Genomic DNA, 13,420 nt, shown 5'->3' with positions numbered 1-13,420 from the left:
GGGTCGCGGGGGGATGCTGGAGCCTATCCCAGCTGTCACTGGGAGAGAAGCGAGGGTTCACCCTGGACTGGTCGTCGGTCGATCCCAATCATTCGGTGAACGTACTGCATCTTTTTGGACAGCACGTGCATCCTTCGCACGCAAAGAGACCCCCCCCCCTCCCGTCGGAATCAAACCAAGGACCTTTTTTCGGTTTGACGCAGAAATGCTGACAATGTGCCGCTGTACTGCCGGCGGTGCAATGCAAATTACTCTAATGAGCTGAGTGACAAGGAAGTCTGGACTGAAGACAATTGATTGTGCTGGGGTTTAATAGATGTAATGGACTGGACTCATCTACGTTTGCTTTTCAGTCTGCTGATGAATGGCTCTGCAGTGGCTGAATGAGCAACACTCGGACAGTAAAGAGAAACTCAACCGCCGGTTTATTTAAATATATATAAATGCAGGGTAATTTGATATTGATGTCTGTGAGAGATTCCCCCTTTTCTAATTTGATCATGGGAAATATCAATCGATGCACAGCATTTTTTCCAACCAGCTGGTGAACTTCTAGACTTTTATTCAATTTAGCTCTTTAGCTGATAAATGATGATAGTGGTGGGACCGAATTGAAAATTATGAATTAACACGGTTCCTTTCACACAAGGTGAAATAGCATTCTGATATATATCATTGTCGGGAAGTAACACCCAATTACTTCCACCCATTGTCGGGAAGTAAATAATGGTATTTCCCAGTCTTGGATGTAGTGAAGTGAAAGTATAAAGTAGTATTAAACAAAAATACTTTGGTACTCCTGGAGCGTGGATATAATGTTTCTGTTTTCTGCAGCTGCAAGAGAATGTCAGACAATGAAAACGAAACAGCACACATGAAGAGTATTTTCAGTCCTGTTTTATGTACCAATATATAGAGATATTCAAAAGTAATCCGTTACAGAAAATCAAAACAAAAAGTGGAACCAGTTTGGTCTTAATACAGTTTGTCTTTGCAAGTTAAGAAGCAGATCCCTGTCCTTTCCATAAAAATACTTGTGGAAAATGACAATGGAAAAAAAAAGGCACAAAAAAAAAATCCTTTATCTTGGAGGAAAGGTGTTGCAAATATGATAAGATTTCCGGAGAGGGGACACCATGATTAAAAAAAAAAATAAAATAAAATTTGCACATGAAGAGATGAAGAGGTTGCTAAATGATGCACGGCAAGAAACAACACGAACCACTTTGGTGGAAAAGTCATGAGTCTTACAATCAGGGAATGCAGTGCTCTCTTTGTACAAATAAATTAATATACCTGTCAACACTTTATCTAAAATCTTATGTACATCTTTTCTTTTACATAACTCTATAATACATTATCAAAAACCTTATGAAAACATATTTACAAATCAATGAATCAAAAAGCACCCTCAACTCTCCAGTGTCACACTCAGTCTCACTCACACACACACACACACACACACACACACACACACACAGAAACACACACACACACACACACAACATGCACACCTTCATATGTTTTCCTCCCCATGCGATACACAATATAGAAGGCATTCTAAGAGGGTTGTGCAACAAAGAGCGTACAAAACATTTCAAATATGGCTGTGGGATGATCATTAGCACTCACATGCATAATAGTGAACACGCACAGGCACACACGCACACACACAAACTCACAAAGACATTTAAGTTGTTTTTTTTTTTTTAAATGGATTAATGATTCAATGGCAGGACTTTAACTGGTGTGAAATGGAAAAAAGAAAACGTGTACCTGGATGGGCCAGGATGTTTGTGTGTTTACATCATGTGACGTGTCCTGCTCCTCACTCAGCCACCTGCTGGGTCCTCCCAAATGGCACTGCACAAAACTGCCTGCTCAGATATGAGCCATCTCTGGATGAGGGGTACAGGCATTGTCTGGTGTGTGTGTGTGTGTGTTTTCATGTGTATGTGCGTGCATGTATCTTCCCTGGCACAATGAATGGCTGCATTGTCAGTGAGCAATTATGCATGCTGTTTATATTTTTGGAGGGCAAGTGCATATTGTCTCCATCCTCTGGGGTACAGCGTGTATTTGCCATTAGTGCCCCCCCCCCCACACCTCCTGTAATTAGGCTCACGCATTTGTCACAGTTGAAAGCGCGCGATCAAGTCGGAGATTTGTCCGCCGCGTAACATTGCGACCTCGCTGAATTAACTGCTGTGTATTGCTTTTGTTCAAACCATCTAAAAAAGTCACAGTGAAAGAAAAAAAAAAAAAGTCATGGGTAAAACCCGCTTCTCTCTGACATAACATCCATTCTGCTCTTTGAAAACATTGTCGTACAACTTCATTTCTTTCTCTCCTGTCCGCGCGTAACGACGCTCTCCTTCCACACTGGGGTCTTAAAGGTCAAATAACAATATCACCTCTCAAATGGACTGTATACAACTGCACTCGGAAAGAAAAGACAGCTCACGATTAAAAAAGGGGATCTCCCCTAGCTTGACGGAAAGCAACAAAAAGCGGGTAACCTTCCTTGAAAATGAAGTGAATGATTAGAAACTCTTCTCAAAGAAAATTCACCCTTTAAAAAAGCAACGAGACAGCTCCAATAATGACATTTATGACACGATGACTGATTCTAACTGGAATCTGTACAGATTGTCCCATCAACGCAGGTGTTGTGATGCTTTCAGAGCTCATCCGAAACCATTGTCTTCCGAGCCCGCCCGGTCCCGCCCGGATTTAGTAAAAAAAAAAAAAAAAGCCAAAATGAATACATCGAAGACGAAACACTTTCACCAGCTTCGTCACAAGATATGACACACGGCAAACACTTTACTCGGAAATCAATGCAAAAGATGACTCGACTCGGCGAAAAATTCTCAAGAGGTGAAAAATAGATCCAGAATGGAAAAGGTAGGAAACTCTCTTTGTAAGAATCCTGTCCGCCTTATTATTGTCGCTGATTTCCATGGAGAAATCGGCGTCGAACATGGCCGCGGGTAACATTTGATGATGTGTATCTTCTCGGTTCACGTCACCCCTGACCCCACTCCGTGTGCGTCTGCCTGAGCGGCCGGCTTTCCTCCCCCGAAAGCAGCCCTCGAGGGTCACTTGGCGGTGGAGAGCATCGGCTGCTCCGTATACCAGTGGGTCCCGGGGTCTGCGATGCTGCCCCCTAGTGGCAGGGCGATGAACTGCGGGCACGTGCCGCCCCCTGCTCCCACCACCCCCATCCCGACACCCTGCGGGTACGGGTGATGGTGCGCGTGGTGCCCCATGGCGTCAGTCCGACCGATGTGGATCTCGTCCTCCTCGCCCTCGCCGGTGGTCTTGCGGTAGACCGGGTTGTCGAAGTTCATGCTCTTGGTGGAGTTGCGTCTCCAGTTGCGCCACACCAGGTAGACGCCGGCGCAGACCAGGCCGAACAGCACTGTGGCAATGATAGGAACTGCATGCGTTTAACACACAGCGGCAGGGACACGGGAAGGGGGGGAGCGTTAACTAGGTATAACACGTCCATGGTATGAAATGACGGGCACAAAGAGGAGCAGTCAAGCATGCAGGGGACACAGAGGGCTTGGAGGTTGACTGTGTGTGTCTGTGTGTGGGCAGCTGCTATGCATCAGGTCACATTCCAAATGATCACAGATTTGCAACTCCCTATCTGGGAAGCACCGCCACGACCCTGACCCTGAGAAAATTTGTTTAAAAGTGTCCCCGGGGGGGGAGCAAAAAGCATTAACTTACACTGTATTTACCTTGGTTACTTAGCAACTCTGTCTCCGACCGAGCAATTTTATATGAAATGACACAGACAAACTGTCAATGCTTTATTAGCCTCTTCTTTTGAAGTATATTGGACGTAAGTAACCAGATTTATTAAGGGCCTTTCGCTGGAGTATGTGCCGTCCAGTCTCATTTCAAGCATTTATATCAATGTTAACTTGCGGAAGCTGTGTCCAGCGATACTAACCTTGGGTGTTATTTTAAAGTGGTATTGGGAATTTTTGGCACCGTAATATACTATCACAAATATTCCATTCATAACGACAATACCATGATATTTATCTATTGAGGTTCTCAGTTATCCAGGCCATGGCCAATTCTTGTTCGAATCTTCTTCTCATAACAACTGGTCTTGACTTTTTGAAGACCTTGAAGATGAAATGAAAAAGGGTTTCTACAGTTCCTGAGCTGAAGGAGCCTGTCAGATGAGAAGTGAAACGTCTTCAAGGGAAGAAAATCGAGTCCAAGTGCTACGAGAAGACAGCACGGCGGTGAAAAAGAGACGGTCCGACGGAGGAAATTTGTATTTAGCTAATATAATGTGCATCAGTCACAGCTGTTTGGCGGAATCGATAGACGCTATCTCATATGACGCTGCATTGTAAATATCATTGTATATACGTGCAGGTGGCTGGATCTTAAATACGATTCTCAGAACAAGAAGCCGCTCGACCCAACACAACAACACAGAGTGAGGTGAATGATGCGGTGAAGCAGCGATGACCAGACGCGCGGGAAACAACTCCAAAAAGACGACAGTGATGCAAACCTGTGAGCCCTGGCGTTTCTCAAGGCTGCCACAGAGGTTTAAGTGTGAACCGAAGATGTCGACCGCAAGCGGCAGGTAAGACGATGCTTCTACGCGGCTCTGCGGGGCCTCGGACACGGACATACGGAGGAGGCGGCGTCGGGACGACTTACCGATGGGGATGACCACTCCCAAAACGGCCACCGTCAGATTCTCGCCCAGGAGGAAATGCTCGCTTCCAGCTGAGGAGAGAAGAGACAGGAAACAAAGGAGTCAGGGAAGGAGGAAGATAGATGATGTAGAGAGGTGGGGGAGGTGAGGAAGCACACAGGGATGGAAATGTGCGAGGAAATGACTGAGAGAAGATAAGCAGGGGGAGGGAGATTAAACAGAAGCGGAGTGGGTGCTTAGACCAGCGTGATTGTCTGCGAAAGAGACAAATAGCGAAGGAGAAGGTGAAGATTGAGAGTAGATTACGAGTCGGGTGACATTTGCCACCCGTTACTTTGACACCACGCACAACCTTTAAAGTTCATCCTTCTTGAATCCGCCAGGCTCCGGCGTGTATGCACATACACCCATTAACATGCTAAATTCTCACTGATACACCTTCGTGGGGGGGCCGCGTACCAGAGACTTCTGTCCCACGTGGGGAGGAATTCGTATAGCGAGCGGTGACATTTCCGAAGCAACAGGGTGGCATCCGTCCCTCGTCTTTCACAGCGAGTCTGTCGTGTCCGGTTTTGGGGATTTAGGATATTCCGCTTTTCACGTGGCTGTAATAGTCTGATGGCTGGTTGCGTGATGAGAGGGATAAGAAGATGTGGCATTTGGCGGGAGATGAGGTCAAATCTCAAAGACCTCTGGAAACCGGACACTAAGACGGGACAGCGCGTCCATGAGTCTCCACCATCTTTCATTTCTATTAACCCTAGAACACTAACGTCGGGTGATTTTCACCCACACAATTCTTGTCATGTGGTTTTCATTGTGTTGCCATTGTCTGGGTTTTATGGGTCCTTGGGTAGCTTCAGGCTGCTCACTGATGTTATTAATTGTATGTTTGTTTCCCTCTCCCATCGGCCCATCTATAAATTAATGAAAACTGTATTTTATCCAGGGTCTTGTATTGGGTAAAATATACCCAAGGTTAGTGATGGTGTTACTTATTTTAACGTTAGCGTTCTAGGGTTGACCCTGATTTTGCCACATTTATTTGGACTGTCAGCTACAGATCTTTTCTCTGCTTTTACATCACAAATTATGCTTTTAATTTTTTTTCTTATTTGGCTTATCACATTTTCAGCAGTGTATTGACTTTCAAAAAGACAAAAGGAAAAGCCGAATAGCCTTCCATATTTTCTATATCCTCTTCACTCATACCAACTAACTTCATGCCCTCTTTCACGACATCCATGAATCTTCTCTTTGGTCTTGCTCTAGACCTCCTGCCTGGCAGCTCCAACCCCAGCATCCTTCTGCCAATGTTGTGACTAGCTCGCATCTGCACATGACCAAACTGTCGCAGTCTGATTTCTGAAACATCTAACATGCCCTGTTCCTCTGATACACTGATTCCTCATCCTATCTGTCTTCGCTACTTAAAAAAACCTCAACATCTTCATCTCTGCTGCCTACAGCTCAGTATCATGTCTTTTCCTCAATGCCACTGTCTCCAAACCAAACAGCATCGCTGCTCTCACCACTGTCTTGAACCCCTTTCTTTTTATTCTGGCTGATATTCTTCTACCCGTTCCAACCTGCTTGAGCCTGTTTTATCACCTCTTTTCCAAACTCTGGACTGTTGACCCTATGTACTTAAAATCCTCCACCTTCTTTATTTCCACTCCCTGTAGCCTCACCGTTCCACTTCACTCCCTTTCATTCAAACACATATATTCTGTCTTGCCATGACTAACCCTTATTACTCTCCCTTCCAAAGCAAACCTCCACCTCCCTAGATTTCGCAAACATCACGATCCATGGAGATTCCCGTCTAACCTCGTCTGTTAGCCTGTCCATCACCACTGCAAACAAGAAGGGGCTCAGAGCTGACCCCTGATGTAGTCCCACCTCCACCTTGAACTTCTCTGTATCACCTACAGAACACCTCACCACTGTCTCACAGCTAGCATACATGTCCTGCACCAGTATAACATACTTCTCTGCCATTCCAGACACACTCATACTATACCTTAGCTCTTCTCTCGTCACCCTGTCGTATGCTTTTTCTGGGTCCAAAAAAGGCACAATGCAGCTCCCTCTGACCTTCTCTGTACAGCAGTGCTAAAGCAAATACTGCATCTGTAACGCTCCTTCTGGGCATGAAGCCATACTGCTGCTCACAGATTCTGACTTTTGCTGTGTCATTTCCACTGCTCTTTTCCATAACTCCATTGTATCGACGTTATCCCTCTATAGTTACCATAATTCTGCACATGTCCCTTATTCTAAAAATAGGCACCATCAGACTTTTCCATCCCTCGGCCATCTTCTTACTCTCCAAGATATTGTTGAATCATCTAACCAGAAACTCTACCACTGCCTCTCTGAGACACTTCCATACCTCCACAGGCATGTTATCAGGACCAACTGCCTTTCCACTTTCCATCCTCTTCAGTGCCGTCACTTCACTTTTACTAATCTCTGCTACATTCTGGTCTGCAGTTTTCAACTCTTCAGTCAATTGACTTTGATTTGATAAAAACACAAACACACGACATGAAGAATTCGGCAACTTCTGAGATTTAAAATGAATCAACAAAATTGTCAATAACTTGACTTGAAAGATAATAAATTATATAAAAATGTCAATAATTTACTGAAATGTTTTTATTATTATTTTAATTTCATTTATTCCTTGACTATAACGCAAATTTGCTATTTTTTTTATTTATCTAAAACAAGGCTTCTTAATATTGAGACTTTTAAAGCGATATTACTTATTGGGTATGAATTTGTCATAAATGTATTTTTACAAATTTTATCAATACCAATATGATTTACTGTATAACACCAATATGTTTCAGAATATTAATTCCACTCTGACTTTCTCAACGATCAGCAGAGACCTGCATCCCAACCTTGGCAGTCCGAGGGTCACTTACAGTGCTGCGAGATGCTGCTGTCCCCTGCAGCCGTGGTGGAAAGGACCGTGACGGTTGCCGTGGAATGAGAGCCCAGTGCCTTGGATTCCTGCGAGGACATGGGTTTGAATGTGCTGAGATGTGTGAGGGGCTCCAGGGTGGCGGACGGAGACGTGGTTAAGTGCGGAGTGGCGTCTGCCTGAGACACTTCCTCCGAGGACGCCGGGAATTCCTCGGCAACCGTCGGTCTCAAGCCGGGTGTAAGCTGGGGGGGCGAAGATGTGGGCGTCACGTTGATTCTGGGTGCTGCTGCATGGAAAAGACCAGAGGAAAGATTTCCTTAGTCCCGTTTAATCAGATTCTACCAGACTTAAATTAAGATCACATAGACTCTGATTGTTGGAAGCGTTGGAAATGTTTTGGGCAATTTGTTGCTGATTATTCTGGGCTTACACCAAAAGATTTTCATAGTCACACATTAAAGAAGGCTCTGCAAATACCCGGCGAAAACATTGGTGGGGAAAAAAAAAGGCTGAAAGAAAATAGTTGCAGTCTTGTAAATCATGACCCTGTAACGTTCAAGTCTTTGTAAAATCTACACCTAAAAACTGGTCTTTCCATGTGAACAGGTGTGAGATGATAGTTTTCCAAATCTTACATATGGGTAGCATTAGCATATTGATGATGATTTTGAGATCAACTGCCAATATTTCTTGGAAAAAAAAAAAACGTTTGGGGGGAACATTTATAAACAAATAAATACACAGAGTCAAACCACTGCGCCGCTGACCCGCCCAACACGGATCAGTGTGATGAAAAATATGCAATTTCTATATATTGGCTCCCTTTAAGACGTGGCATAGAAACACAAAAACAGTGTTGGGGTTGAGCGGAACCTGAGGAGATCTTGAATAATCTGAATAACAATGAAACAGTCAAACAACAATCAAACCCTGCGACTTTTTCCAAATATTTCTGAAATCCTGCATGTTTTGGCCCATTCTTTGGCGCCAGGCAGGGCCACTCAGGGGTTTTCTAGGCCACAACTGGCCCCATGGGCCACCAATTGAACGGACCCCCTCTATCCAACAGTTAAATCGAGGCATTTAAGCTGAAAAGGGTAAGAAACTTGGTATGGGTTGGTTAATTCCTCAGGTAGAAAAAAGTAAAGAAGGCACCTTGAGTGAACTTTTCTGTCTCATCATCTGACTTGCTCTCAATATCTTAGTGCTCTCGAGCATTTAGCGTGAAAGATGAATGATTAAGATTGTAATTAAAATTCAATGCCAATCAAACCTGATTAATCGCTACACTGCGTGAAGTCTGATTTGACAGGCACGAATTTTGATTAAAACGAACACGGGAATCTGCGGTGTGTACAGTATATTCTGCGGTTTGTAACAGTTTTGAAGGCCACTGGTTTGATCTCAGCCATGTTGTAGAATTTATAAAGGAACACACTGAGAAACAAGGATTCAGATATTTACTGATAATAACTCTCTTGTACTTGAACTAATGTATTTCTAAAAAAAAGGGGGGGATGGTAAATACTGTATATACCCTACATTTATATATAAATGTATATTTATATATAATATATACCCTACCCTACATCCCTCCTTCCTACTTTTATCTATTATTGTTATGCGTTTGTTTGAAACTCTGGCACAACAATTTCCTTCAGGATAAATAAAGTTGTTCTTATCTTTTCTTATCTTATCTTATCTTATCTTATCTTATCTTATCTTATCTTATCTTATCTTATTTCTTCCCTAAAATAAGACACCATGTCACAGCATGAATATTATGTGTGCTTATTATAAATTGAGCAAACACAGTGGTTAATAAGTTATTATTTACTTGCAGTTTCAATAACTTATCTGGAGGGAGTCCATCTGATGAATGATCTCATCCACATATTCAATATTTATGGAATAATCACATTCATTCAACATCCATCAGTTTAAGGCAGCAGAGGATTTCATGCAAAACTGACTACTCAGTTAAAATCAAGACTTTCTTGGAGATATGTATAGATCTTGGCGCTCCGCCTAAGAAATCCCTTTATGTGTAATTGCCATTCACCGCCATTCACCTGGCACGCAGCCCCTCATGTCGGGCCCCAGGTCCTGGCCGTCTGGGCAGGCGCAGGTGTATTTGGGCGAGTGCTCGGTGATCTGAGGGGCTTTCAGACACAGGTAATCGCAGCCGCCGTTGGCCACGCTGCCCAGGTTGCAGCTGTCCGGGCCTGCAGAGAGAGACACGGCGAGGCGGGGGATGTCATGACGTCAAGGACGAACTGCATGAATGTCACCCAGTCGGACATGCTGTGTATGCACAAAGCAAAGCATTATGTAAGAATTGCTTAAACGGCTATTGGTTTGAGTGTTTGTGAAGACCAACTTAATGCAGAGTTCTAAAGCATTTAAAATAAAAAAAAAAAAAAAGCAAGCAGTTCTCAGCCAACTTTGAGTTTAAATTAATCAATTGTATAACAATTAATTTTCTGATACTTTTGATATCTAATGATTTTTTTAATTTTCATATTTAAGTGCTCACTTATTACTTACTAATGTTCAGGTCAATTTTCTGTGATTGTCTTTCTTAATTATTAAAATACTTGAGTAGAATGTCTTGAGTGAGTAATATGTCTGTTAGGTATAAACAGTATAGGTTTTTCAAATACTTTTTCTTTATTTCTGTTCCATTTCTGAACATTGTTCACACAATATATTCAATTTCTTAGCAAACTTGTTTTCAGAATTGTTTTTCAAAATTTTGTTTAACACTAATCCCTGTTGTATGTGTAGTAGGGAAATGCAGTGAGTGCAAGGTAGTGCAACAAGGCATTAGGAATAAAGTAGTAATAATATATAATATTAGTGTGTAAAATAGCAAACATTTCCAAATGATCCAAGCTTGGATGCTATTAAAAATAAAAAAAAAAAACAATGTTTCATGATACATATTGATAAATACCGATATATTCACCAAGAGGTAGCACGTCTCTGTAAAGTCGAGACCACGGATTGTGTTTAATCACTCAGAAAAATGTGAGGGAGGACGGATATTAAATTGAAAAGACGATGGGGGGGGGGGATACTTTTAATACACATGGAAAATAAATGAGCGGGGTCGGCACAGGAAGGTAGGAATAAAATGAAAAAAAAAAGACCCGGACGGATATGAAAACTGACACGCAGAACTGGAAACACTCAAACCTAGATTGTCCGTTAAGAGAGAAAGCGGGTTGGAGGCGGAGTTCTGACGAACGTCCCTATGCTTTGATCACTCTGCCACTTTCACAAGCCTTGCCATCATTTATTCATGCGCCCGGTTTGAAATGATCCCGCTGGGGGGGGGGGGCGACACACACACACACTCTGTTCACACACCTTGCGGCTGCCGCAGCTGGTGAAAGACCACGATGTCATGGGGGTCGTTGAGGTTTTCGGCCAGTGTGTGAACGTCTTGACCGGTCAGCCTGTTGGCCATGAGCACGGCTGCTTTGTCTCGGTCCGTCCAGTAGATACGATCCTGGACACATGGAGCATGAACGGCTTTAGCGTTTCATCATCTGTCAGTTCTTTCTCCCTGAATCGGGCACTTTTAGACACTTTGAAAAGGGAGGGGAATTAAACATGAGAACTGAAAGAAACAGAAATAAAAGATCAGAAAGGATCGGGGAGGATTTGGGGAGTTTCTAGCGCAGTCAATAAATAAAAAAAAAAAAATCCCTGAATTCGTCATATATTTAATGAAAGACAATGAAAAGAAAATTAGGGCAAAATAAAGGTATCAGTCTAAAACTTTTATTGAGGCAACTTCTTTTGATAAAGGAATGGGAGCTCATGTGTAGTGCCAAAAGCTTTCCACACATTTTTTGATTTAGAGATTATATTTAACATTTCATTTCACTTTATATCATACCAAAATGAAAACCTGTAAACCCTAAAATACATTTTATAGCTAAATTCGGAGGCACAATTTTACCACAGGTTATTGCCTGTTAGTTGTTTTTTTTTTTTCATTTCTGACAGGTACTGACATTTATGCAGTTGCCATAGAAACTGCGTATATGTGCATTTGTGTAGTCGGTCACAGCTCGGAAATCATACATCGGCGAGGTCAAATATCACAAATGTGTATTTTCGATATAATGGCTGACATCCCGGTGCAGGAAGGTCACGCCGAAGTCTGCAGAGAACAGAGATGCAGGATTGATGATGCTTTTTTTTTTTCCCCGGAGGGAATTCAACATCGTTTCTCCGAGTCACCTAACTCTCTCCGCCCCGGACCATTGTTTAGGAAAAGTCTTCAAGGTAATGACTAAAGGTGCTGTGGGATTTGAGGCAGGATTGTAAGAGGGAGAATGATATGTGATGCCACTAAAAAAAAAAAAAAAAAAAAATTTTAGATCAAGGCATTTTTTTTAACAGATCTATACAGTTTATGGAAGAAAAGTGCCTGAACATTTTAGTAATAAATGGTTGATACTTATACTGTGCTTTCACATCTTCTATTTTTCAAAGTGCTTTATACTAGGCTGCATTTGGCCATTCGCACACACACACAGAAAACACAAGAAAATCTACAGTCCCTTAGTGATACTTGTCTGATCACCAAAAACAACGCGCAACAACAGTTTGACGTTCTCAAAGAATAAAATAAAACTATATTTCTATACACTGCCAGCTCAATGTGTACTGAAAATACTCATGTTTTAATCATTTATTAGAAGGAAACAAAGGCGGAAACATCTTTCCCCAAAACTACCCACTGTAATATGTTCCTTTTCTTGAGGCGAGGAAAATTAGTACAATTAGACCAAAGTATACCATATAGGTGTCAGAAAATGTTAAATTAGGGTGAGGTCATGACCTTTTAAGTGAGTCAAATGAAGTCACAGAACCCATTTGTAACCTCGCACTGCTGCTGTTGCTGCTGCAGTAGATTCTGTTTCCCAACTCTGCAACTCTGCAAGCTGCTTGATACTGGATGAACGCAGGTAAGCAGACTCAAATAGAGAATAAATAAAATAAAATGCAAAATATATATCTAAAAAAAAAAACCAACAAAATAAAAATGTATAAATAAATAAAATGAAAGATACATCCTGTAGCAAAGACACATTTGGAGGTTCAGATTCATGTGTATAAAAGATATAGAAAAAAAACGTTGGTATTCAAATGTATATATTTTCATTATGCTTGCCATTATTCTTCTAACATTGCACCCACTACACAAGGAGACACACACACACACGCAGACAGAGTGACTCTAGCCAATCTAAATTCTCCCTGTGAATGAAAGACCTACACACATACAACAAGTTCCGGGAGGAGAAATGATACGGATGACACCAGAAATTATTCTCAAAATCGTCGAAATCTAATGATACAAAACTATAATGTGAAAGACACAGACCTCAAAAACAGCCAAGGCGTAGGGGTGTCCCAGTCTCTCTGCCGATGCCATGTGCGTTCTGCGATGAGCTCCGTTCAGATCCACGCTCGCCACCAAATGCAGTTTGGAATCCACCCAGTAGAGCCGGCGGTTGGCCACGTCTGAGTAAAAACACAAACACGCAGATAAGACTTCCCCACGCTAGGTAGGAATTGATTGTCTCCACGGTAAAGCACTCTCGCACTCCGCAAATCCCTTTAGGTGATATTGATTGCTTTTTAAAATGTCAGATTCTCACGATTAGACGCCGTCACTCTCGCTCAACCGGTGTAACACATGTCACGTGATGCTCCAGGCCGATAAAAACTTCAAAGATTTGCTTTTTTTTTAACATTTACCG

At 42.4% G+C, this 13,420-nt stretch overlaps 1 protein-coding gene across 4 annotated transcripts in view; it reads right to left on the bottom strand.

Annotated features, from left to right (window-relative positions):
• Positions 1–882: 882 nt before the first annotated feature.
• LOC147219190 (low-density lipoprotein receptor-related protein 8-like) overlaps positions 883–13,420 on the bottom strand; it is a 90,902-nt gene continuing 78,364 nt past the window's right edge. The window contains exons 13-18 of one of the 4 annotated variants that reach the window (XM_086173277.1): positions 13,042–13,181; positions 11,010–11,151; positions 9,710–9,862; positions 7,636–7,923; positions 4,702–4,770; positions 883–3,442 (exon numbers count right to left, since the gene is read on the bottom strand). In XM_086173277.1, the coding sequence (XP_086029403.1) occupies positions 3,102–3,442; positions 4,702–4,770; positions 7,636–7,923; positions 9,710–9,862; positions 11,010–11,151; positions 13,042–13,181 (1,133 nt within the window). In that variant the 3' untranslated portion in view covers positions 883–3,101. Of the gene's footprint in view, positions 4,771–7,635; positions 7,924–9,709; positions 9,863–11,009; positions 11,152–13,041; positions 13,182–13,420 lie in introns of all 4 variants that reach the window. The other 3 variants (XM_086173279.1, XM_086173278.1, XM_086173276.1) reach the window with 3 other exon arrangements.

The sequence above is a fragment of the Fistularia commersonii genome, chromosome 25, assembly GCF_037954325.1.
Source record: "Fistularia commersonii isolate RoL2024-O1a breed Wild chromosome 25, RoL_Fcom_v1.0, whole genome shotgun sequence".
NCBI classification, from domain to species: domain Eukaryota; kingdom Metazoa; phylum Chordata; class Actinopteri; order Syngnathiformes; family Fistulariidae; genus Fistularia; species Fistularia commersonii.
This window is presented reverse-complemented; position numbering and strand designations above follow the sequence as displayed.